General features: G+C 37.5%; 1 protein-coding gene across 1 annotated transcript in view; it reads left to right on the top strand.

Annotated features, from left to right (window-relative positions):
* Nucleotides 1–212: 212 nt before the first annotated feature.
* LOC134744293 (facilitated trehalose transporter Tret1-like) overlaps nt 213–26,815 on the top strand; it is a 40,580-nt gene continuing 13,977 nt past the window's right edge. Inside the window, exons 1-4 of the mRNA XM_063678063.1 lie at nt 213–527; nt 17,533–17,668; nt 21,879–22,093; nt 24,863–25,007. Of these exons, the coding sequence (XP_063534133.1) occupies nt 495–527; nt 17,533–17,668; nt 21,879–22,093; nt 24,863–25,007 (529 nt within the window). The 5' untranslated portion in view covers nt 213–494. The remainder of the gene's footprint in view (nt 528–17,532; nt 17,669–21,878; nt 22,094–24,862; nt 25,008–26,815) is intronic.

The following is a 26,815-nucleotide window of genomic DNA, read 5'->3' as shown; positions in this document are numbered from 1 at the left end:
TGTGATGACGAAATAAATAAATTGTATTGAATTGAAATTTTACATGTAAAATGTATTGTTATTGTAGCAATAAATAATATTTACCTACTTACTTCAGTTACTTATCCATCTAGAGAGGAAAATGAGCGCTACGTTTGTATGAAAAGGCGTTTTCGCGTTACCTACAGCCAGACCAATTTATTTATTTCCGCGCAAGTGCTAGGTACCGAACATGTGCGGTCAATCACACGCGAGTAATCCTCTTCGTCTGTATAGCAATCCTCATCTCACATGACCGCTGGTGACGCAGATGGGAGTTGATTTCAAGTGCACCGGCCATCAAAACTGGTGGTGAGGCTCCGAGTCATCGCAGTCCGCGCCCGTGGTGAGCAGCTGCCGGTCCTCCACCTCTATAACAGCATAAACTTAGTACGTAGTAAGCTACGCGAGTGTCAATGAATGTCAGTGAAGCAGTGATTGCCCGGTTTCGTTTGTGTTAGTGAAAAAAAAACAACATGATTAAAATATCAACAGCCTTTTTAAAACAGGTACTTACACAATACGACAATTTCATTAATTTAATATTAGGAATTTATTTATAGTTAGATGTAGTTTTTTTAGATTTTAAGTTACGTTTATGTACCCATTTTGCATACTCATTTACCATAGATGCTTAACAATTTTTTTTTAACTTTTTGGTTTTGGTACAATTTACTAATAATCAAACGAAAAAATGTTTTAAAATAAAATAATAATTTGTCTTCTTCATCTGATAATTATGTTCGCAATTTTACGTTTCGACCGTTATCGTTACTCACATTTTAGCATTTCAACGTCAACAATGCACGTATATCATTACAGCGTATAACCAACCCTTTCAAAATATATGACAATCACTATTATAGTCACTAATCAGTGTTCCTCATATTAAATTTAGCAGCGATCGGTTGTCACTATCAGTTAGTCGTTTAATTTTTCCTATATATGGTATGGGACTATAGGTATCATTTTTAACCGACTTCAAAAAAAGGAGGAGGTTATCAATTCGACCGTATTTTTTTTTGTATGCATGTTACCTCTTACCTCAGAACTCCGTCATTTCTGAGCCGATTTGGAAAATATTTTTTTTGTTTGAATGTATATAGTCCCTAGTTGGTCCCGTTTTTGTAAAAACCCAGTTTTGATGAAGGGATTCATTAGGAATCCAGGGAACTCCTCAAATCTTATGGGCATACATATATCGGTTTTAGTATTTTCATCAACAAACCAAGCACTTTCATCCAAAACAGTACCATTTGATGAAGTGGAACTACTGATATAGGTTATCACTACAAGACCAGCCACCACCACCAGCACCAGAACGCAGCAGACCAGAACGGGACTCTTTAATAACGCATATTTCAATTTTGACGCTTTAAGTCCTCTTCGTTATATTTGTTAAGCACAAGTAAGTTCTGAAGGAACATTTGTGTTAAGAGGCCGGTGTCGATTTTAGTCGCAAAAATGTAAAATTTATAGATTTAGTCCGTGAAGTTTTACACCTTTTGTTACCTAATTGGAATAACAAGTACTGGTTTCTATTAGCACATCTTCTTATCTTACCTTTTATCAGATCAGTTTTTTGAAAACAGACTCACTAAATTAGTAATGTTTGCTTTTCTGATAGACGTTTAGGTAAACGCGCGTAAAGCACTGATTTTGTCGCTCTTATTTGTAAATTTCGTAAAGTTTGGACTGCTAAACATGGTAATTTTGTATTACACATATCCTGTACTTGACGTTTATCAGACTACATTTTTATTATTATGACTTTGAAGTAGTGTAAATGAAAGTTAGACGAAATCAATTTTCTCCAGAAATTACTTCAAAACAAGTGACAATTTCTCTGAAAATCGACTTAATTTCAACGTAATTTTGATACTTAAACAATCTACAACATTTGCTGAAACTATACTTATACATCAATTTGTATAATTTACCACCATGATTTTTTGATGAATTTTTAAAAACTGCCCCTTCTCTTCATGCATTACCGGTGACTCACGCTCGCGACCTCATTATTAAAAGGCAAGATGAGAAGACGTGCTAATAGAAATCAATACTTGTTATTTAGATATTACGTAACAAAACGTGTATAATTTCAACGACTAAATCTATCAATTTTACATTTGTGCTCCAAAATCGACTACGGCCTCTTAAGGTATAGTTCTGATGATGGGTTCCATGAGGTCCAACTCCTCAAATCTTGATAGCTTAGATCCAGAAGTTGAACCTTACCCGAAGTGCAAAAATGTTTAGTGACAGTTTGGCCAGACATATGAAGAAACACTAAAAATGGAAAAATAAAATTAATCTACAAAAAAAGTAAAACCGACTTCAAACGGGAAAAATAAAATATTATCTCGTTTTATATACGCTAGCAAACTGATACGTTTGAAGTCGATGCCAAGCTAAATAGTTACAATACTGGTACTTTTGTTCTTATCAAACTATACCAGGGTTGGCATTCGGTTTGACGGCAACTTGACGCTTTTAAGATTTGGCTAGGCACCGACTTCAAACGTATCAGTTTGCCAGCGCATATAAAACGAGATAATATTTTATTTTTTCCCGTTTGAAGTCGGTTTTACTTTTTTTTAAAGATTAATTTTTACTTGAATATTTTCCGGCCTTATACAGCCGGCTACACACATGCAATTAAATATTACTGAAAAAAATACGCTGTATTTTTACGAATTGTCTCGTGAAAACTTCATCATGTCATCATCAGTCATCACAAACTACTTAGCGAGAAAAAATAAACCTATTGTCTCTAATCTCTTCAACTGATTTAAACGCCACCACACGCGCAAAGTATTTTTTTATGCGAACCTATGTACTTACCTACTATAAACACATAATAATTGTAGATAGTATATTGTGCGATTAGACCAAATATACCCTTATGTATAATAAAATGGTCAGATTTAGCATCATACGAGTTGGGAGAGAGAGCCTTGGACCACCATGCAGTACAATAGCTATATGTAGTTGAGTGTGCTCCCAGTTTCCCATATTAATAACGGGTAGGTCTATCTTTACCTACCCGTTACCCATGTAGAGTTTTTTAATAACTATTACTGTAAACAACTGTAAATAAGTAATAATTATTTATAAATATTACTTAGATTGACCTGTATTCTGTATAGGTATTTAACTAAGAATCTTTTATTTGGAAACATACTTTCAGTAGCTAATAAATACAGTGGTATGTTGGAGATAACTAGAAAACATTGCGAGAAAACGGGAATAATCCCAATTAAGCCAAGTTTACTCTCTGGGGTGGAAAGTCGGTCACTCGGTCGGTGTCAGTCGCTCTGGTAAAAATTGGTGGCTGGGCATCCACCGGGATGTGGGTATGGGAGAAAGCTACTAGAAAAAAAATGGTTGTCTGTAAAGTCCGTTTACGGACGATAATTTTGCGTGATAACGTCATAAGAAAACATTGATGAAAAGGCCGTAACGTTACAATAGAGATCTGTCCACAACGTTACCATGGAGATCTGTCCACAACGTGACACTTTTTCGCGCATGCTACCGGTGTTCATCGATTTATAAGACGTTATCACGCCAAAAAACAGGAAAAAGTGTGGTCTCATATCCCAAATTTCCAGTTAGAAGAAAAAATATTACGAATTTCTAAATCTGATGTGAAATATTTTCCAACACAAAAATTGCTGATGTTAGGTATTGCTCTTTATTAGTCCTAGTTTAGTATAGGATCATAATTATAAGGATACCATCAAAAGTTCAAAAGGTCCCAGGCTATCTCTTATCCTCGGCGAAGAATGATATCATTGTTAAATAATATATTATTAGAAAATATTTACTTACCGCGCCACTCAAGTTTTATAACATTGATAAAAAGTTATGAAACTTATAAATTCTTAATTTGTACCTGACCCACTAAGTAGAGCTCGTATTAAATCCGAATAAACTTTTTCTGATACGTTTTAGGTATTTACCAATTTTTCTTTTTATCTGATCTCATTCATTTATTTTTTTACATTCCATCGGGTAGTTGCATTTCGTAATGTCTAGTAGGTACTCTAGTAGGTACTCGTAGTGCTTACGTTAAAGGCTGGCTCGACTACAGTGCTCATTTTGTTTGATCTAGAGAAATGAAAGGCCGCCTAAGCTAACTTTGCACCAACTTTGAGAGGACAAAGTGTGGAAGAGTCATCTTAATATTTTTTTGGTTTTAATCAGTATAATCACACTCCACACCACACTGTCGTAGCAAATGTCATGCAGAGTTAGCTTACTCCAACTATACGGGTATTATATATTTTTATATTCTTACAAACAGGCAAATAATTGATAAACAATCTATAATATCTTCGATTCCACCAACAGTCGTTTACCGATAATGTGAACCTAGATTTGACGTTATTGACAATCTAAACAAGCCAGATAAGGTAGGTACTTATAAAGATTGGATCCTAGATGAAGCTGATGAAGATCACGAGGTTTTTATCATTTTTATCTCATATCACTTTATTAGGGTTCCGGACCCAAAGGGTAAAAACGGGACCCTATTACTAAGACTCCGCTGTCCGTCTGTCACCAGGCTGTATCTCATGAACCGTGATAGCTAGACAGTTGAAATTTTCACAGATGATGTATTTCTGTTGCCGCTACAACAACAAATACTAAAAAGTACGGAACCCTCGGTGCGCAAGTCCGACTCGCACTTGGCCGGTTTTTTATAGTTCGAATGCGTAAATATAAGATCGCTTCCGTAACATCGTTTCGTCGTTGTAGGTAAGGTTGGGTCGCCTAAGATCAGACGCTTGCACTGCTTGATTTTTGACAGTGTTTTCTACATGTCCTGTTAATGGATGTAATTAACAATAAAATAATGAATTTGGTCATATTTTATTTATTTCGATAAACGCAATAGTTTGTGTGAGACACGCCTTCAAAGTGATGGAATTTTGTTTCAAGAAACTCTAGTGAGGCCAAAGTTCGGACTACTGCCTAATTTTAACTCTGTTGCTACGGCATTAGAGTCCACAGAAGGAAAATATCCAACCTTAAGTTAACAATAACATATCACAAAATCGTCCTGATATCCCGTGTGGTGTGACTAGTATAACAAATTCTTTTTTTTTCGCGTTCTTTCAGTACGATCTTCCCTCAGGCAAATTGGAGCTAAATTGAGATTCTCAAACTTTAATGAAACAGCCAGGGAGTGTTCTATGATGGTGAATTAACACCGGATATACATAGGTTATTTGCAAAAAAAAGTCTCGTAAGTAGATATATTGTCTTTTCATGTGTCACTTTTTGTCATTTTATATTCCTTTATTACGATCTGAACTTTTAAGAACCGCTGAATTTTTTGTGTGTCTGGGTGATTAGTACGATGTTCGGCAATGGGAGGAAAGTCCGGATCTCGGCCTACAGACGTCCTAGACGTAAACAAAGTATACAAATCTATAGAGAATTTGCTAAATCTACGCAATAATTAACTTAATAAAAAGCAATAAAATGATAAATCCTATCCTCCATTTCAGCTTTAGTCCATCGAGGAGGGAAGATTGGATTTCCATAAAATTCACAAAAAAGGCACAATTTTTCACAACAGGCGGAGCAAACTATGTTGCCATCAGTGAAAAATATCGCTTCATTTGCGGTAAATTCTGTGCAACCGGTCTTATGTCACACCCGATCTTAGGCGACCCTACCTTATTTATATTGGGAACAAAGCTTAGTAACACGGCAAGCTTGATGAAACTATGAACATTTTCCCAGTTGAACTTTTCTTTTATCTGACGTATGTATAGGTAGTCATATATTTTCACCACACCAGCTAGTAGAGGCTCTATTCTCTTTATTGTTCAAAAACTGTTAAGAAAGTTGGATTGGATTTTATTCACATGTGAGACAAAGTATTCAAATGCAAATTTTGAGTTGTTTTCTTATATTTGCTGGTAGAATTTACTTTTAAACGATCATTTTGAATGATAAATATTTAATAACATTAATTTTTAATCGATTTGCTTTGATTTTGTTTGATATATTTTACAGTTAGTATTTTCCTAGTGTTGGACTGATGAAAAAATTTGCGTTTCACTCGGTGATAAAATTTGTTTTACCCTCGTGCCTTGAAACCCTCGCAACGCTCAAGATTCCATTTTTCGAACCTCTCGCTGCGCTCGTGGTTCAATTTTGGAATCTCGCTTACTCGGGTATCAATATTACGGACGAGAATATTAGCACGAGAGATTAAACAACAACTTTGCCCCCTTGTAAAACAAATAACTATTGTCAAGCGAACAGATATGTTCAAATGCAAGGGAATAGGGGATATTACTGCAATGTTCTGCCACCGGAGTGCAGCACTAGCCTTTTTAGTAAACCATAGAGCTGTACCTTTAACAGGTTTTTGACAAGTTTTCAGAGATAATAAAATATGTCATTGATGCATCAAGGTGGTTTGCTTACAGAGGACCTATCGGGAAACGCGAATCCGAAATTTCGCTATCTGCCTCTTTATCGCTCGAATATGCAAGAGTAACAGAGATGTTAGATAACGAAATTTCGATTTTCTTGTTTCGCGTTAGACTCAGATTGGGGTAGTGGCCCCCTACGCAGAGTTTCGCGTAATATTCCCGATTTGAAAAGTATTAAAATATTCATATGATAAAGAGATGCGATATTAGAAGGGGGGTAATACAAAGTCTAAATTATCGAAACGGATAAAGGGCCAAGAATTTGTATACACTCCCTTAATGTCCAGGCATGTCGACATGGAGTTATGTTTCGTTTCGAATTAAATATGATTTCAAATTCTGAAGCGAACTTTTATGCAATACAATATACAATAAGTACTTAAATTAAGGGAGCAAAATTACTTATTTTTACGGCGTGGGCGGACATTAAATCCTGAGCGTAGATTCAACTGTTAACGCCCAAGGCAGTAATATTTTTGCTATCATGTGACACATAGTGCTTTTCACATCACCTAGTAGGAATTAATTGTTTCAAATTTATACTGGCAATAAAATGCCCTTAGAAAAGAAAAGTGCCCCTTTGGTCCCTCCTGGTAGGAAAAAAAGCCCATTTCCGAATAGATGATGTGAATCTATTGCACACGGTAAACAACAGGCGGAACTATTATTTATTAATTCGGTTTCTGGAAAAGTTGTATATATTACATATTTTAAAAATATCCAAAAACGGAGTTATTTGTCCTATTCAGACTAGAAATCATCAACATACATAATACTATCCATTATTATGGTTCATAATATTTTGCGAAACAACTTGACGCTGTGTTCCAGGGCGTTACTAACTTGATACCGGACGAAATTACCATAAGGTAATAGAGCCGTGTACGCCTAAACTAAAATTGCCTGAAATATTAGGCATTGGAAACTTTAATTTCGTTGATGCCAGCTCGCTTGATAAGTGATATTTCCCAGGAGCGGTTAGTAGTTTTAAAGGTCACTGATTTTCATCTGAACCTTCAAATTTATACATGTCGGATGTCGGTGTATTTATGGCGGGTAAGTTACTCAATTCTTTGTACGTTCGTTGTCAACTTGTTACCTTCGCAGTCATATTGGTTTTGCATAGATTTAGAATGACGCTTACGAATCTTACGATAAAAGATAATTGATGTGTAAATAAGGGAAGCCACACGTATATGAATATTTCATGAGTGCGAAAAAGACAGGCAGCAAATTCAAAATCGTGACCACTTTTAGATTTCTATAGCGGCCTAGCGGCCCGCTTGGATGTACCAAAACGTGTTAACGGAATAGAAAATAGGAAATACTACATTCAGAAAATATGGTAGGTGTTGGATAATACCTTATAATAATAATAAAGCCCTTTATCTCATGCAATTTAACATAACATTACAGTATTTACAATTAACTACATAGCAGGTAACATTTTAACAAAATCTACTTATTTATAAACATTTTTAAGTAGTAAATTTACATTTACAGATATCTATAATAATAAATTAGTAACATTTTACGTTTTTCATTATGATTAAAATAATGAATTATTTATGTATTATGCGCGCAAAGGCCTCCCCCAAACGTTCCCATATTTTTCTGTCTTGAGCTGATCTTCACCAGTGTCTGTCATAACTCTTCAGATCGTCTCTCCATCTAAGTTTAGGTCTATGATTCTTCCTTTTTTTATATCTACCCACTCTGTTGTTATTTTTGCCTATCTACCACTTGACGTTCTACATACATGACCTGCCCATGATCATTTTTTTTTGGCTGCGTGGATGATATCTTCTAGTTACGCCTGTTTTTTTCCTTAGCTGTGTTTCTTATTCTATCTTGCCTGGTTATTTTTTAGCATCGACCTCTCCATCGCCCTCTGGCATACTCTAAGCTTTTCCGTTTATTCTTTAGTCAGGTTCCATGTGTGTGTGTGTGGATTCAATACTTCCATACAATAAACTTATTCTTCTTCTTCTTCATAAATCATAATTTTATTTTATAAAATATGGTATACTTATACCTTTTACTTATATATTGGTGTCGTTGTTTCTAGGGTTCCGTACCCAAAGGGTAAAAACGGGACCCTATTACTAAGAGTTAAGAATCCGCTGTCCGTCTGTCCGTCCGTCTATCACCAGACTGTATCTCATATGAACCTTGATAGCTAGACAGTTGAAATTTTTACAGATGATGTATTTCTGTTGCCGCTATAACAACAAATACTAAAAAGTACGTAACCCTCGGTGCGCGAGTCCGACTCGCACTTGGCCGGTTTTTTATTACAACTTTTATTTAGCTTTACTGCGTATATACCTTTGTATGTATATATATATATATCTTATTTATATCTTAATTATAATCTTGAACCTAAAATTTGAACCACTTCCCGGTATCTGATTCAGTTGAAATTTGGAGTACTATCGTAATTCCGGTGACAATGCAATAATATGCTAACAGTTCTGTGGCTCAGGTGTTCTGTTGATGCATCCGGTAGATAGCCAAAGGAACTCCTCGATGGAAAAACACAAACACATCCAGTTTAGTCTCATTAGAAAGGTCTTAAGAAGTACTCGATTGACATGCAAATAAGAAGAAGTACAGTCAGCAATAAAAGTGTGTGTCACAAAAATTTTTTTTGCCAGTTACTTGTATTTGGTATAGAACAGTATATTCTGCCAACACTGGCGTAGAAATATTTTATAAATATGGACTACAAGAAGTTAGTATAACTTAACATTAACAAACAATAATAAAATATACACAATTAAATTAGTCATATTAACAATAAAAATGCAAAAAAAGATCGTGTTAAGAAAATACAGAAAAAAAGAAATGATTATTACAGAGAATTCAAAATAAATAAATGTCAGACTTCATTACAATTTAAAAATTCGTGTACTTTGTAGAAACATTTCTCCAGGAGCCATTCAGTAGTTTTCTTTGAAAATTTGACAAGGGCATTTCCTTAAACCGAGTCGGTAACGGACAGACAGACAGACGGACAGAGGAGTCTTAGTAATAGGGTCCCGTTTTCACCATTTGGGTACGGAACGGATATAATTGAGTGCATATGACTACAGCTACAAATCTTTACGTAACTGCACGCGTAGGATGAGTGTGAGTTGTTATAAAATTGTTGTAGAATTGCGCCCCGACATCTTGAACGATTTAATCCGGCATTAAGTTTGACCTCCCACGAATCACAGTCGTTATTGTATTACTCTTCCTTTGCACGAGTTTGATTCCATAATATTATTAAAATGTTACGTTTCCTTACGGTAACTTCTTTCAGCTACAGTGTTATGAAAACGCTGTCCATTCGTCAGCATACGAAAAAAACATTACGATTTAAATAAACACTTGTTAAGTGCGTGTCGGGCAACGCATAATGTAGGGTTTCTTATGTTTATACGGGGCGGGGAGGGGGTGGGGGCACATTACATTTGACTTTCGAGATTTCAAAAGTATGCACTTAAAAATCAAAACAACTTTAGAAACCCTAAAAACGGTCGTTAAATAATTAATGGAGATCGGTACGTTTTACTATAATATTGGGAAATAAAGACGTAAAAAACTAGTGGCAATTTGTTGGACCATGCCTAATGTACCTACGTCGTTTTAATATAAAGTTTTTTTTGGAACCCTAAAGATCACGCAATACAATATTTTGTCCTGTCCTTCCTTTGACCAAGTATACAATATTTTGTCCTTCTCACACTACAAAGTAGCACGAGGAAAATAGTTTAAAATTTTTAATTTTTTTACATATGAAATAAGATACATAATTACCTAAGCTATCAATAAATATTATACTAGTTCGCTAATACATATTCACGAAACTTACTTTAAGGATGATTCACGCGTCCGAGCCGGTTTCTATCGACAGTACCACGTGATCACCGATCAGCCGTCATAGAAAATGACATGTCGGACGCCTCGGCTGGCCCGGCCCGATACGTCTTCTTACGCTACCAACGCTACATTATGAAAGTATGAAGATATATCCAAATCCACATCGTAGGAATCGTAGGTAACTCAGATTATTCCGATGACATTGAGTTTATTTGCCGATCTGTCCAAGCAATGGCTAATATTGGCTCATTATGTATCGTTTATCGTACACGCTCGCCGGACAATAGTGGAATCATGGCAGGTTGTGAAATTGCGATTTGTTTACTCATGCAGGCAGTAATAGCACTGAGTGACTTCCGTTGTCCACGTTTAAGCCGGACAGGTGGACACACACACAGACTTTTGGAATTTCTCACAGTAACATAACATAAACTGTAATAGATGTCAAATATTAAAGAAAAAAGTGACGGAGCCCTCCAGTGGTGAAGGCCGGTGAAGGAAGTGGGGGAGGCACTGGAGGGCTTCTTCACTTTTTTCTTTAATATATGACATCTATTACAGTTTATAATTTATATATAGTAGTGTGACTACTTAAAAAACACAAATCAAAATATTTAATAAAATAATATGATTTCCAAACTTGTTCTTTAGTTATGGCGGTCAGCAAAATATTATCGGCGCGTGTCGATAACTTAGTATAGGTTAGAGCACGCGCTGATTTGATTAAGATAATGTCTGTACCGCCGTAGATTAGAGATGTATAAACCACTTGATTATGGTTTAATAAATCAGTCTAAGTCTACCCGTCAACGGTCGCTTTTACTCACCCAACTATGTTCCTTTAACTTTTTTTAGGTTTTTTTTTATAACTACTTACTTAATAAACTGTACAGATTATTTGAATATACCTGCATTTTTAATAATTGTTTGCAATAATAAAATATACTAGTTGTCTAAGTAAGACGATTAAATCATAAATGTCAGTTGTTTTTCTTTAAAAATTCAATCCAAAATACCTATCTACCATCCGAATGGTAGATCCGAATGTTTGGAACCTTAACGACTCGGAATTGTGCAACGGATTATGTAGGACATTCAAAACTACTGCGCCTGGCCTTAAAAATAATGTAATAAATATGTAAATTAGTCAATAAACTTAGAAATAAATTAAAAGTGGACAAATGATGATAGAGCACTGTACTAGTGATCCAATGGTCGTGGGTTCAAGTTCAAGTTCGATTCCCGGATGAGGGAAGCGAATTTAAAAAAAAACTTTGAATTCAGTTGTGTTTGTTTTTAAAAATAAAAGAATGTTTCCTTTAAGTAAAATTAACAAACTTAAGAGTACCCGGTAGTTATAGGCAGCGGTAACATTCCCGCTACCAGTAAGTTTCCATTTGGGAATGTTACTAGTAAAGTTACGTATGTTACCAGTAACATTCCCAAAAGCTGGTACTTAACATACAAAACTGATGATAGTGATGACTTATATGAGATAAAATAAGGTTCAAAAGTTATTTTTTTAGTACAACTTACTCAAAAATATGTCCCATCGTTCTTAAGGCGCTTCGCGCAGTTTTTAGCCAAAAACTGTTACTTTTTAGAGCTTATAACTTCTAAATGAGTCAACCAAAAATTATGAAAAAAATATATATGCATCTTCACTCTATGGACAACAATCGCAACATTTGACTTTTTTCCTGAAATTTGTAGTTTCACCGGAAAAAAAATAACACGACAGGCCGTTTTGCGGCTAACTTTGCTTATAACTTCTAAACGGCTTAATCGATTAAAATTATTTTTAAACTAACAAAAATGTTTTAACATGTTCTACAAATGCAACATAGCTTTTCTTAATCAAAAAATATTTTCTTAAGAAATCGCACGTTTTTCCACATTTCATGCGTATGCAGCCTGAAAATGGCGTGGCCGGCAGTCGTGTGCCAGCTTTGAGACGAGGAGGCTGTGTCGCTCGTCGCTCCGTGCCTTCCTTGCACTATGTTCGCTTATGCACAAGCAAAGTTCTATAATATCGGAGTTATTGTGGCCAAAGAATAAATAACTGCAGAGCGCTGATTTGGTTGCGACGCGCATTAGCGAGCGCAACACGGTATTTTGCGGTCTATTACAATGAATGTAATGATAATATCCGTATATATTATACTATATACGTATGTTTGAGAAAACTTCATTTGAAATAAATAAATAAATCTTTTCTTCTGGATTTTAGTAATTATTTCATTGGGTCAACTTGGTGTATTACGTCTTCTAAATGGGTAAACAATAAATTATGAAAAAAATATATATGAATTCATTTATTGTTCAACAATTATAAAATTAAACTTATTTCCTGATATTTATAGTTTTACCGTTATAAAAATAATAAAACAGGCCATTTTGCGGCTACCTTTGGTTATTTTTACTAAACGGCTAAATCAATTAAAATTATTTTTAAACTAACAATAATGTTTTAATAGCTGACGGTCTTTCCACCGCGATACAACCGGCCGACGATTTGTTTTATTAACAATATCATCTAAACTACCATCTGACAAAGTATGAAATGGGATGCGATGACTGAAAAGATTTTTTTACATATTCATGTGACCAGTTGACGGTCCACCGAGATACAACCGGCTGACCATTTTTTAAATTCACAATAGCATCTAAACTATCATCTGACACAGTATCAAGCGGGAGGCGATAACAATTTTTTTTGCGTGTTTCGGTGGCTGCCATTCCTCAACCCATCAACGGAGCGGCAGCTGAAGTCCACAGGGGTTCATCATATATAGCACATAGCCGTTAACCACTAAAACAATAAATGACTGCAAAGCGCTGATTTGGTCGTGGCACGCTTGTAATAAAAACCGGCCAAGTGCAAGTCGGAGTCGCGTTCCAAGGGTTCCGTACATTACTCAAATTAAACAATTTATTTTTTATGTGAAACGTGCGTGAAATGTTTTTAATAAACCCGTAGGGGTTGGATCAAAAACTAAATAATTAAGTCCGACTCAAGCTTGACTGCTCATTTCTAATAAGTTTTCCTGTGATCTATAGGTAAAGATCTATTTTGTGTATTTTTTTCAAAATTTTATACCCAGTAGTTTCGGAGATAAAGGGGGGAATGCTCATTTTTTGCCTATTTTCGTGAATAACTTCTAAACAATTTAAAAGTGCTTGTTGCTAGGCCTATTTGAATAAAGAATATATTAAATTGAATTGAATTGAATTGACTGTTTATCCTAAAATTTAAAAAAAATATACATTTGAGATTCTCACAATGAGCTCTTTCATTTGATATGTAACACGATATAGTTTGAAAAACTTTTTTTTTTTAATTTTCTCTTTTACCCCCCAAAAGTGGCCCCCGTGTTTAAATTAATTTGTTTACGTTACATGTCCGTCTTTGGGTCACAAACTTACATATATACACCAAATTTCAACTTAATTGGTTCAGTCGTTTCCGAGAAAATAGGCTGTGACAGACGGACAGACAGACAGACGCACGAGTGATCCTATAAGGGTTCCGTTTTTTCCTTTTGAGGTACGGCACCCTAATAATGATAATATTCCCACGTAATGATTGAGAAAACTTCGAACTTCGAAAAATAACACATTTGTAGTAGTATATGAAGCTAGTAGGTACTTTAATTTTATAAGTTAACTATTAATGGCATTATTTATATTTATTTATTACGGATAAAAAAAACTGTATAAAATAAACGCACTGTACGCCTCAATTTAGTACATACCAAGCTTTAGCTATAAATCTTAATCCGTCGATTTGACTTAGGTATTTATTTGTAAGAAACAGATAAAACACAAATTAACTAATTGAGGCTTGTAAAGTATAATGCATAAGGGAATATATTTACGCATGATCTACTCATACTCAAACAACAAAATATCTGCAAAAAATACACAAATACGAGGTATAGCGCCAAATGCCGCGCGCCTCTGGGCTGTAGGTTATTCTTTGAACCTCGTTCCGCCGCAGTCGCCGCACCGAGACGAAATTCACGTACGATCGCAGTGAGCGGGGTGCGGGTACAGAGACGCTGAGACGCTCAAGGCCAATTCAGCGAGAATCGTCTTAATTCGCTGACATAAGAGACTCCCTGGCAAGCTCGGCCGAATTTCACCTTCCCATACAAACGGAGTTTCGTTCTCATTTTAAAACTACGGGTTAGATTGTAATGAAATTTTGCACATACAATGACATGAGGTATATCTAGGTCTGTAATATAGCTCCAGTTTATAAAACAAACGAAATAGAGCAAAAACAAGTTTTGTATGATAAACTTAAATTCGCTGTATTTTTTTACTATGGTATTTGAAGCTACATAAACTAATTACAGACATAGATATACCTTATCCTATTGTTTATACGGTCACGTTACGCGCAAGGAAGACGACGCCATGGAGAGGCTTGTTGTCCAGGGCAGAGTGGATGGCACAAGACCCAGATTGCGGCCCGACCAAGTCAAAGCTCTCACCGGGTCACCTTTAAATCTGGGCGTGCGGAATGCATTAAATAGAGAGGCATGGCGGGAAACAACGAAAAAAGCCGTACAATGACCTCAATGACCACGACTGCTCTGACAAGAGTATCCGACTGAGAAGAAGAAGATGAATTGTATATACAAAGTTTCAGAGAAAACTAGCTACTCGTTTTAAGATGAGAGCGTAACCGTATGGAGAACCGAGCTAGCCGGGGACCCTTAAGATTTTAAGGCACTTTCCCTCCAGAGCCCATAAATATTTTCCACACTGTATAGATAGATCATCACTCTCGCTGACATTAAAATTAAATTAACTAGTTACTTCGTGTTCCGCACTTTTTTATTATGGTTAGGTAAGGTAGTGTAGGTAAGGTGCTCTTGTTTTTGTCTTTCTACTATTGAATGGCAGTGGCCTCCCGTTTTTTGTCACTAGGTATTAGAGGTAGTTTGCGCTAGTTATTTTCCTTATTTGATTTGAATAATGAAACTCATTAGTATGTGTTCATACATACTTATGAGCAGGTAAAATGTTAGTTGTTTTAGGAAGTGTATTTAGAATTATATTTACGTACTGAATATATTTTATAAATGTAATTGGTGATAATACTTGTACTCGGCTATAACCGCAAAAATCGAAGTTCGCAAATTGCGGGCATTTTTCTCTGTTACTCTAATTACGCCTTCATTTTAGTAAAAGAGAAAGATCCCCCAGTTTTCGCGGTAGACCCCACTAGTAGTCCAGGCAACGCATAATTTTGTACGAGACATTTCCGGTTCCGATAATATATGTTCAACGTGCAATATTACAAAAAACGCACAAAACCGGCCAAGTGCGAGTAGGACTCGCGCACGAAGGGTTCCGTACCTGTTGTTATAGCAGCAACAGATATATCATATGTGAAAATTTCAACTGTCTAATAGCTATCACGGTTCATGAGATACAGCCTGGTGCCTGGTGGTTCAGACGGACAGAAATACAGACAAACAGACGGACAGACAGACAGACGGACAGTGGAGTCTTAGTAATAGGGTCCCGTTTTTACCTTTTGGGTACAGAACCCTAAGAAGGAACTTCAATTCGAACAAAAAAGTTCAAGAGCTTAATATTAATGTTTTTACGACTACCTCTATATAGTAGTAACTTACCTAGTAGAATGAATCGACTTCTACAGGTGAATGACATTTACCAGTAAATAAGTTACAATACCAACATCATTTGTTTGTAAACATCATTTACAATGATTAGGACTATTAGGAGTTCAAGTAGGTAGGTACATACCTAACCTAACTAAGTACTTGGAGTAGAACTCTACCTATACACTGTACCTATTACAATAGGGGTTTAAACACTGCATTAATAATGTACTTCCGCCTCGTTTTTTATAAGCTTTTTAACCGCCTTAAAAAAAGGTTCTCAGTTTGACCCGTATGTTTGTATGTTGATTATCTCGCGTTTGCCTTAACCGATTTTGATGCGGTTTTCAGAAAAGTGTTTGTTAAATTCTGGAAAGGGTTTTAGTGTATACTAAAATCTATGTTTATAGAGCTGAGCTGATGCTGAACCCTGGCTGTACCTAGTGGAGTGGTAAGGGATAGGTATGTATACCTATCCCTTACCTCTATTATGACAAAAATAACAAAATGTTTTTAAGACAAATAGTACCTACGCGAAATGAAAAAAAAAACTACCCATATACATTTTAAGGCTACCTGAAGGCCTAGCACATGATTGGCGCGACAGTATCTCGCGGCGAGATAAACTACCCGTCTTTTTCTAACTGTATTAATTAAAGAGGGACGCGAGATACTGTCGCGCCAATCATGTGCTAGGCGACTGTTACGATATTATATTTCAATAACTTCTCGCATCTAACCATTCGTATAGTTTCAGAATAAAATACGTTGGGATCGCTATACACTTATAGATGTAGATGTAAAAAATTAAAAAAATAAATAAATAAAAATAATAATACTCGTAACGATTTCAAATACGATAAGTCAAAATATTATCCCTTTTATATAAGTACGCTAGCAACTGATACGTTTGAAGTCGGTGCCAATCATGAAGCTATATTTAAAGCTTAATTAACTCTACATCCGTGGTGTCAACCCAAATCTTAAAAGCGTCAACACACTGTAGAACCCAATGCGAAAAAACAGACAAATTGATAACCTCCTCCTTTTTTTTAAGTTGGTTAAAAATATATATGTCAAATAATTAAGGAAATATTATAAATTTCAAATATACGTACATAAACGTAGTGATTATATTCTGTTTGATACATAAATAGGTACCTACTAAATTTTAGCGCAGAAACGATAAAATATTTAAGGCGGGAATCAAATAAAAATAGAAAAACTTTACACACAAACATAATGGACTGAAGCTGAAGTACAAAAGTTCAGAATATTTCCGAATAAAATTGAGTTGCTTTATTTATTTGATATGGTGTACCCGCTGGGTACATAAAGGTAAAATATACCAGTATAACGTCAGGTTGATATCAGTGCCTTGCGCTCGCAAACTTTGCGTCACACGCACTAAGTGCCAAGTGCAACGGATATTTTGTTACTTTCAATTCAACGTAGTCGAAAAAATAGGTCTAGAGTATTTTTTTCGTTTCTTGCATGCTTTTTAATGTTTTGTATATTCAAACTATGTATTGTGTTTGTATTAATTGCAGTTATGGCTGACATTTGGCGCTTCGCTGGCATTTTTAATCATCGGCCTGGTGAGAGGGTACTCCGCATCTGCTCTGCCGTCCATTGAGGCCGTTGAACCCAATCTCATCCAGACCAGCGAACAAAAATCATGGATAGGTATGAGCATGAACAATTGAACACTATACCTTTTCATATTGACAATCGTTAATTGAAAAGTAAATACGGTAATGTCACTTTCATTCAAGCATTTATCATTCTGATAACGTGGAGGCACCAATGGCTGACAAGAACCAATAACCGACAATTTTTTTTGACCTGAGATAATAAGAGTAGGAAATCCATTTCTTAATTTTGCAACACTGTGCACTAGATAGCACACTGTTGACTGGCACCCATTGAAATTTGAGCGAAATCCGTCTTTTTGTTTGAAAATGGCAGCGTGAAAATTCAGTGCGACTAGAGATCTGATGGTGAATATAACAGAATTTCTTATAGAAATTCTTAAGGAAGTGAGTAATTTTTTTTTTAATTATCCCAATGTAACATGATTTACTCAAATTTGATGTTTTTCACGGGTTATTGTAAGAACTATGAGATTTATTTTTGTTATAACGAAAGTATAAGGTTAACTATTAATAAAAATTGTTGGTGTCGGTTACTGGTTTTTATAAATTTGTTCTAAACATTTTTCATTTTACAGCATTTCACAAGCTAATATGATTCCTTTTGCTTTGCCTGATTGGTAGATTTGGTCGGTAGATATTTGAAATAGATTAATCAAAGTGGAGCTACCAGAGGGCCTACCGCGAACACCGAAGTTCGCAAGTCTGTGCGAAAAGATAATGTTTTGGTTCCCTTTTAATCCACGATTGTTCTCTTTTACGTACAGACCCTATTATAATTATCATGTGTGTGTATTTGTATAATTAATATACAAATGTTTCTAATATAATGGGTACTGTTGACAATAAATGGATACTTATTGAATAGTTAATTTTATTTAATTACCGACTAAGGTATCATGGTATCATTGTGGCGATCTGGCAAATGCACATTACGGGTATGGTCGATAACTGGGTGTCGGTAACTGGTAATGTCGATAACTGGGTGTTGGTTACTGGAAATTCAGTCTCGATGATTGGAGATTTATACCCTTTTACCTTTTTTTGGATTTTCTTCTATCCTGTGTATAGTTAATAAAAATTATATACCCTAGATAAAACCTTACCTTACTCAATCGTTAATTTTGGCTTAATGATGACTAAAATAACTCTTAATTTTATAGAGAACCCCACTATCTCCTAAAAGTGTCGATCATTGGTGCCACTACGCTAAGTACCCTACCTACATTATTACTTTTCAGTGGGCGTTAACTTGAATTTATGATTATTTTATTTTTGATTTTGTGCATTTTAAGATAAATAAAATATCTAATCTAACGATTAACGGCAGAAGTGGTAGGACAAAATGTAAGGCTCACTAACTAGTTCATTAACAGTCCATTTATTTATTATTGCATTGAAAATACCTAAATCTGTCTCAATAAAAATTGGGAAAAACCTATTTTATTGGGAAAATACATAGCGGCAACTCAATTAAATAATTTCAAACCTCGCATCCTTTCAGATACCAAAAACTTATGTGCCTAATAGAACTTAGCCCATTTTCACATTCATGTTTTGGCTAACCTAAAACAAAAGCGTTCCATAAATTGTAAAAACAGGCCAAGTGCGAGTCGGACTCGCGCACGAAGGATTCCGCAAAAAACGGCAAAAAGGGAGCTTCCCATACAACAAACGTGATATTTTTGCCCAATTTGGGAGCCCCTCTTAAATATTTATTTTATTCTATTTTTAGTATTTGTTGTTATAGCGGCAACAGAAATACATCACCTGTGAAAATTTCTACTGTCTAGTTATCACGGTTCATGAGACACAGCCTGGTGACAGACGGACAGACAGACAGACAGCGGAGTCTTAGTAATAGGGACCCGTTTTTACACTTTGGGTACGAAACCCTAAAAAGTACGGTACAAAGTACCTAATCATTTTCAATGGAACATGATTAAATCATTTTGGCTGGCAACATACCGTGTGTCAAGATACCTAATCGTCGTAGGACGGCTTTTTAGGTGCTTTCTTAGAAGGTTCCATTATTGGTTTGGTGTTTAGGTCATGTTTCTTAAATAGAACTTACACATTACAAGGTATATTTATAGGTCTGTTCAAAACCGTTTGCAACACAACGGTCTTAAGACCCAAGTTTTTCTCAGCGGACAGGTGGGTTTTAAAATGCCTTGGTAGTGCAAAATACTACTGCTTACCTACGCTTTCAACAGTTTAAATGTGCTAACTCTAAATTGGGTACGGTCCGGATTTAGGATGTCTGCAGTCCTATATGCGATAAGAATAGCGTCCATACGGGGAATACAAATGGCGAACAAATGCATGAGTTTAATAGTAATATGAAAAAGTATAATTAAACCAATTTATTTTCATTACTTCTTCATAATCAACAATTTATACCTTACTTAAACATTGTATAATTGCCCACAACATTGAAACAAGTGAGTCTTAACCGTGAAATTATTTAATGTATAATTGCATTCATTTTTAGTGTATTTTTTACAGTTTTTTTAGTTGAGCCATAAAGACGTACAGCTTATGTACAAAGTTTGTACTACAAACATATAAATGTAACATATCATCATTCGCTTGCCCTTGTCCCATTCACTTGGGGTCGGCGCAGCATGTTTTTTTCTTCCATTCATTTCTGTCACCCGTCATCTCATCATTCACTTGCGTTAGTTTCATATCATCTTTCACACAGTCCATATCCACCTTTTCCTCGGTTTTCCTCTCCTCGTACTTTCCATTCACATTCATTCTTAATACCTTTCTCGTCACATGACTTTCATCCCTCCGCATCACATGCCCGTACCATGCTAGGCGATTTGCCCTTACTTTTTCTGTTATGGGTGCAACTTTCAGGCTTCCTCTTATATACTCATTCCTTATCCTATCCATTCTCGTCACGCCACACATCCACCTTAACATTCTCATCTCCGCTACATGCAATCTCTTTTCATCCGTCATCTTTAGGGCCCAACACTGATCCATACATGACGACAGGTCTTATGATCGATTTATAAATTTTACCCTTCAACCGAAGGGGCATCACAAATGGTTCCCGTAACCTGCCGCCATTTCATCCATCCTGTGCTAATCCGGTTTTTCACGTCACGGTCAATATCGCCATCGCACTGTACGAGCGAACCGAGGTACTTGAAGTCGGAGCAGACCGGCAATGTAACGCTATCGAGTTCTATGGCAGCAAAACTGCATAATAAATGTAACATATGTGAACTTCAGAGGTTTACGTTGTGCACCAGATTGGATGACAAAAAATAATTATTTGTTTATACAAGGGTGCAAAGTTGTGTTTTACCCGCGAGAGTGGAATTGAAACACGAGCAAGCGAAAGGATGCTATAGTTCTAAAATAGAATCCTGAGCGTAGCGAGTGTTTCAACACACGAGAAGTAAAATGCATTTGCACCCGTGTGTAACACAAAACTTTTCGCCTCACTATAGCGAGGAAAGTGCAACATCCACAGGCGTTAGATCATCTTCATCACTGGAAACACTCATTTTTTTACGATATTATAATAGAAAACTGAAAGTTATGTATTTTTACGTAAGTCGGAGTCGGTGAGAACGGTTTTAAAGTAAATATTTTGTTGACACTTGACAATGTTGACATTTCTGACGAGGCGTTTTGAAATTGCATCGACTCAACTTGTGCGATCAGTTATACTAGATGCAACATCATTATAAAAAAAAAAAAAAATATTTCTTATGGAATTTTAAGGTTTATGACTTAAAATCATTAAAATAAATAAAGCTTGGTATTTTTTATTAAATTCTCAAACCGGTTATGTAATGATAATTAATATCGAACGAACCATTATTATGAGCGTTTTGCGTTTTGTTATCTGTCAAAAGCTACTTAAACACGCTTAAAGGTCAAATTACTTTCCCCACTAGTGGATAAAATGCGTTTTCCCCCGCTTGTTTTAAATGATAAAAGACGGCTTTCCGAGCTAGTGAAGGGAAAAGACATTTACCTAAAGTTTTTTAAACTTTAATGTATCCCCCCCCCCGGTCGTCCAATCCGGTGCATTAAGGGGCCCACCCACTAATACCAGTCCGCCGGACGATATCAGCCTGTCAGTTGTTCGGACCTGTCAAACTTTTGTTCTAACTGACAGGCCGATATCGTCCGGCGGACTGGTAATGGGTGGGCCCCTTTACATAACACAATAGTTATTCCCCGTAGTTACCGCCTAATAATCGACATGTTTGTAGGAGCCATTCCCCCGCTCGGCGCGTTCGTGGGCAGCACGATGTCGGGCGTGATCATGCATCACGCGGGCCGCAAGCGCACGCTGCAGATGGCCGCGCCGCTCTGGGCCGCCGGCTGGCTGCTGCTGGGCTTCGCGCCGTCGTTCGCGCTCGTCCTCCTCGCCCGCTTCGTTGACGGGCTATGCGTCGGCTTCACGCTGGCGCCCGCGCAAGTTTATGTAAGTTGATCCTAATTCTTAACAGTGAACATAGGACCGTAGCACCGCGCGTCCCGTCTCTAGGCAATCTCTTGCTTGTAATACCAGCTTGTATATGATAACAGTTTTTATCATGGTTCACACTTCACACATAATAATTAATACAATCTGCGCCAGATACGCCTGAGACACTCGCGTCTCTGGAAGCTAAGCATCCGCCAGCCTTTTCCACGTCGAATTTCCCCGATCCGCCTGACTCTGCCCTACCTTTTTTGCAAGCTAGCGAGGATGCAGTCATGGCAGCTGTAATGTCTTTTAAGAACGGATCAGCCGGTGGCTTAAATGGTTTAAGGCCCCAGCACCTTAAGGATCTCATTCTCGGCGTTCCTGGTGGCAGGAATGACTACTTACTCGCGAGTATTACCCGCCTTATCAATCTCATGCTGGCCGGAAAGGTTTGTGCAGATGTAGTCCCAACTCTGTACGGGGCCAGACTTTGCGCTTTGCGTAAAAAGGATGGCGGCATTCGCCCCATTGCCATTGGCTCAACATTCCGGAGGCTTGCTTCAAAAGTCGCTTGCAAAAGTATCGCCGAAGGCCTGGAGCCCATGTTCCAGCCAGGCTGCAGTTCATGCCTGCCGAACTTTTTTACATCGTTGTGAGGACCAAGTGCTTCTAAAATTAGACAACAGAAACGCTTTTAACTCGGTGGTCCGTGGCGCCATGTTGACGGAGGTGCAGAGAAATATCCCTGGCTTATACCCGTACCTTTGGCAGTGCTACAGGTACCCCTCTAACCTGATGTATGGACCTCACAATATTTTCTCTGCAGTTGGTTGTCAGCAGGGAGATCCGATGTGGTCGGCTATCTTCAGCCTCGCCATTCATCCAATAATTACGGCTCTTAATTCAAAATTTTACTGCTGGTATCTGGATGACGGCACCTTAGGCGGTGAGGCAAGCTCGGTCCTTGAGGATCTACGGTCTTTAACCGCGAAGCTTAGCGAGGTTGGCCTGGAGCTGAATACGAGCAAATGTGAGCTCTACATAAGCTCCGACAATCCGAACAGATCTCAAATCTTGGGGGAGTTTGAGGTTGATTGTCCAGGAATAAAGTTGATGTCCAAGAGCTCTCTTCATCTTCTAGGGGCCCCAGTTTTCGGCGAGGCGATCCCGGATTTCGTTGATAGCCAATTGCATCGTTTCTCGGAGCATTATGACCGCCTACTCAAAATTAACGCCCACATTGCCTTTTTTATTATTCGGTTTTGCCTTTTCCTCCCGAAACTTACTTATGCAATGAGGTGCAGTCCATTCTTTAGGCATCCTCATTTGTGTCAGGTGATCGACAGTACTATACATATCGAAATACAAAAAATATTTAATATTAGGCTCGATGATAGGCAGTTTCTACAAGCAACTTTACCGATCCGCTTCGGCGGTTTGGGTATAAGGAGCATTGCTAGTGTTGCGTTGCCTGCGTTTCTGTCATCCGTCCATGGTACGCTATCCCTCGTAGGAAGATACTCACTCCGTCAATACCTGACTTCGAGGTGGCGTACCTGACGGATGCAGTAAATGCTTGGCGTTTGGCGTGCCCAAACGTGGACCTGCCCTCCAAAGCACACATTCAGAGGATGTGGGATGAACCCCTCTGTCGCCAGGTTCAAGCTTCACTCCTTGACTCTGCTGCTTCAAGTGAGGAGAAAGCCCGTCTCCTAGCTTCTTCCAAAACGGAGTCAGGGTATTGGCTTCATGCGTATCCCTCCAGTAACTGCGCTACCCTATTGGACAATAACTCCCTACGATTGGCGGTCGGCCTCCGCATAGGGGCTGAGTTAGTTGTCCCTCAATCGCTGTCCTTGCGGGGTGGAGGTTGATAGTCGCGGTGACCACGGCCTTTCCTGCTGGAAGAGCGCTGGTCGGTTTTCCCGCCACGCCAGCCTTAATGATGTTATCCGCCGGGCCCTTGTCAGTGTGGGCGTGCCATCCGTGTTGGAGCCTCCCGGTCTTGTGCGCGACGACGGAAAGAGGCCCGACGGAATGACCCTTATTCCCCGGCGGATGGGACGGCCGCTTATCTGGGATGCAACTTGTGTGGATACTCTGGCGCCGTCCCATTTAGCCGCTACTTCATTGAGGCCTGGCGGGGCGGTGGCAGCAGCTGAGGCTCTAAAGCGCCGCAAATATGCTGGACTATCGAGCAATCACTTATTTGCGGCGTTTGCGGTGGAGACTCTGGGACCTTGGGGTCAGGAGGCACTGAGTTTATTTAAAAATTTGAAGAAGATGCTCCTAGACACCACCAGAGATCCTAGGGCTGGCTCATTCCTTGGCCAAAGGATCGGAATTGCCATGCAGCGGGGGAATGTAGCCAGCATTATGGGCACCCTTCCGCAGGTATCAGATCTGGGGGACTTTTTTAGTTAGTTTTAATTTATTTTATAAGGTTTTAGTTTTATTTTAATTTAAGATTAGTGTATTTTAAATGTGATTTTTATAAAAAAAATATATATGATAGTATGTAAAATAATAATAATAATACAATACATGTGATATCTCTCGAGCTGTTTGTATCCATAGGCTACGCTACAGTATTGACTTACCACCAGGCGATCTGTGAACATTGCGATCATACACCGACGCGTTTGGGCCGCTGCAGTAGTGTCGGAGCGCATAGTCCAGCTGCAGTTGGAAATGGACTGTCACCTTAAAAGCCGGTCTTTATGTAAATGTGCTGATGTTCAATTTCAATATTACTGTCATCTGAAGAATGAATTGTTTTGTTAGGTGAGCGAGTGCTGCGACCCTGAAATCCGGGGGAGGTTGGGGTCCCTTCCCACTCTCTCCATGTCGCTGGGCATCCTCTTATCGTATGTCGCGGGCAACTGGCTCTCCTGGAGGCACCTGGCGTTCTTCTCTGCTACATTCTGCGGTATGTCGTTCTACTATTTGAACAATAAAATCTGCGGGCGGTTAAAGTTCCTTCTTTCTTCTGGATCGAGGCAACATGGCGTTCTCTTTGTGACATTTCCCGGTATGTAATGAAATTTAATCTTTTTTAAACCAAAATAATTTGTAATTGATATATTTAATTTATGGAAAATGTTGCCAAGACGAAACCATAAGGCTCGCACTGTCAAAAAGTTATTAGATCTTTTGTAGAGCCAATCTTCTAACTCTACAGGCCCTAATTTCACAAACTCTACACCTTAGTTAAAATATGTGGTGTAATTGTTACATACAAAATAATTTATAGTGAATACATTTTTTACCTTACGCCCATGTGACAGTAGCGAAACGGCCAAGCCACATATTTCTACTAAGGTGTAGAGTTTGTGAAGTTAGGGTCTGTAGAGTTAGAAGCTTGGCTCTACAAAAGATCTGATATTTTTTTGACAGTGCGAGCCTTATGGTTTCGTCTTGGCAACATTTTACATGAAATATTTTTGGTGGGATTTCACTTCTTTTTGTAAGTTGCTTATGACAATCTTCCATCCCCTAATTTAAAGGGTTGGGTGTAATTTACTATTAAAAATCCTGAAATTTCGTATCTGGGGGCATCTTGTATACAATCTGCTTTTTACTGATTACGCCCTTTTCCACCTCCCTTTTCACCCTTACAGGGTGATTTTGACATGGTGAACTATTCTATATCATTCCCCATAACAAAAACTATCTACATACCAAATTTTAACTAAATCGGTACAGCGGTTGGTTATTGATTTTCCATACAAAATTTCACCCCCCTTTTCACCCTTAGGGCCTAAAAATTTAATTTTTTTGTTGTTTGTGTACTAAGACTATCTTACATACCAAATTTCAGCTTCCTAAAGGTTTTGATGAGTGAGTGAGTGACGAAATCGGAGTTTTTTTAGATATGAATAAAATCTAAAGTATAGGAGCTATGCAATTAAAAAAATTTAAGCTTAATAAGTCTACTATTGGCATCATATCCCGAGAATTTTGTTTATCTGGTGTAATCCAAACCCAAGTTATGAGGGTTCAAAAAAACGAGGAAAGAAAAAGGAAGGTGCCCTTGCGCTTCGCTTTGCTCGTCTTGGCGGGGGCACTACCGTGCCCCCAGATCATCCTGGGTTTTGAGTAATTCCCGTATTGAATCATATATGAATTGAAAATAATATTTTGAATACGGGCGGTAAGTGATTGACAGTTTTGGGGATATTAGAGCACGACCTAGTCACCTAGTGCGTCATCAAAGGTACAAAACTTACAGTAGGTACCTACTTAGTTTATCGTTACAGATTTTGTTAAGAGCGTTCTTACAAGAAAAGTCGAAATAATGTAAAATTGATGATATTCCCGACAACATTTAAGATTTTACGCTCATTATTAGAAATAAAGAGTACTTGTTCCAGTAAGAGCGTCTTCTTATCCCTAGGAATATCGTTGTACATTTTAGAAAAATGACTAAATAAATTAGTAATGATTGTTTTTCTGATGGTCGTTTACGAAAAACCGCGTGAAGCACTGAATTGTGAGCTCTTATTTGTAAATTTTGAGAAGTTTACTCTGCTAAAGTTGGATATTTTGTATTACTAATATCCTGTACTTTAGGAATATCGAATGATATTCTTCCTACATGCTTTTAAGAAAGAGAAAATCAATGTTAAACGAATTGAATTTTCTCTTCGAAACAAGTGTAAATTCCTACGAAAATCTACTTAGTATCAAAGTCATTTTTATACACGAGCAATCTACAACGTTTGCTTATACTGTTGG

Source organism: Cydia strobilella, chromosome 1, assembly GCF_947568885.1.
Source record: "Cydia strobilella chromosome 1, ilCydStro3.1, whole genome shotgun sequence".
NCBI classification, from domain to species: domain Eukaryota; kingdom Metazoa; phylum Arthropoda; class Insecta; order Lepidoptera; family Tortricidae; genus Cydia; species Cydia strobilella.
The sequence above is the reverse complement of the archived record's forward strand: the minus strand, read 5'-3'. Positions and strand labels throughout refer to the sequence as shown.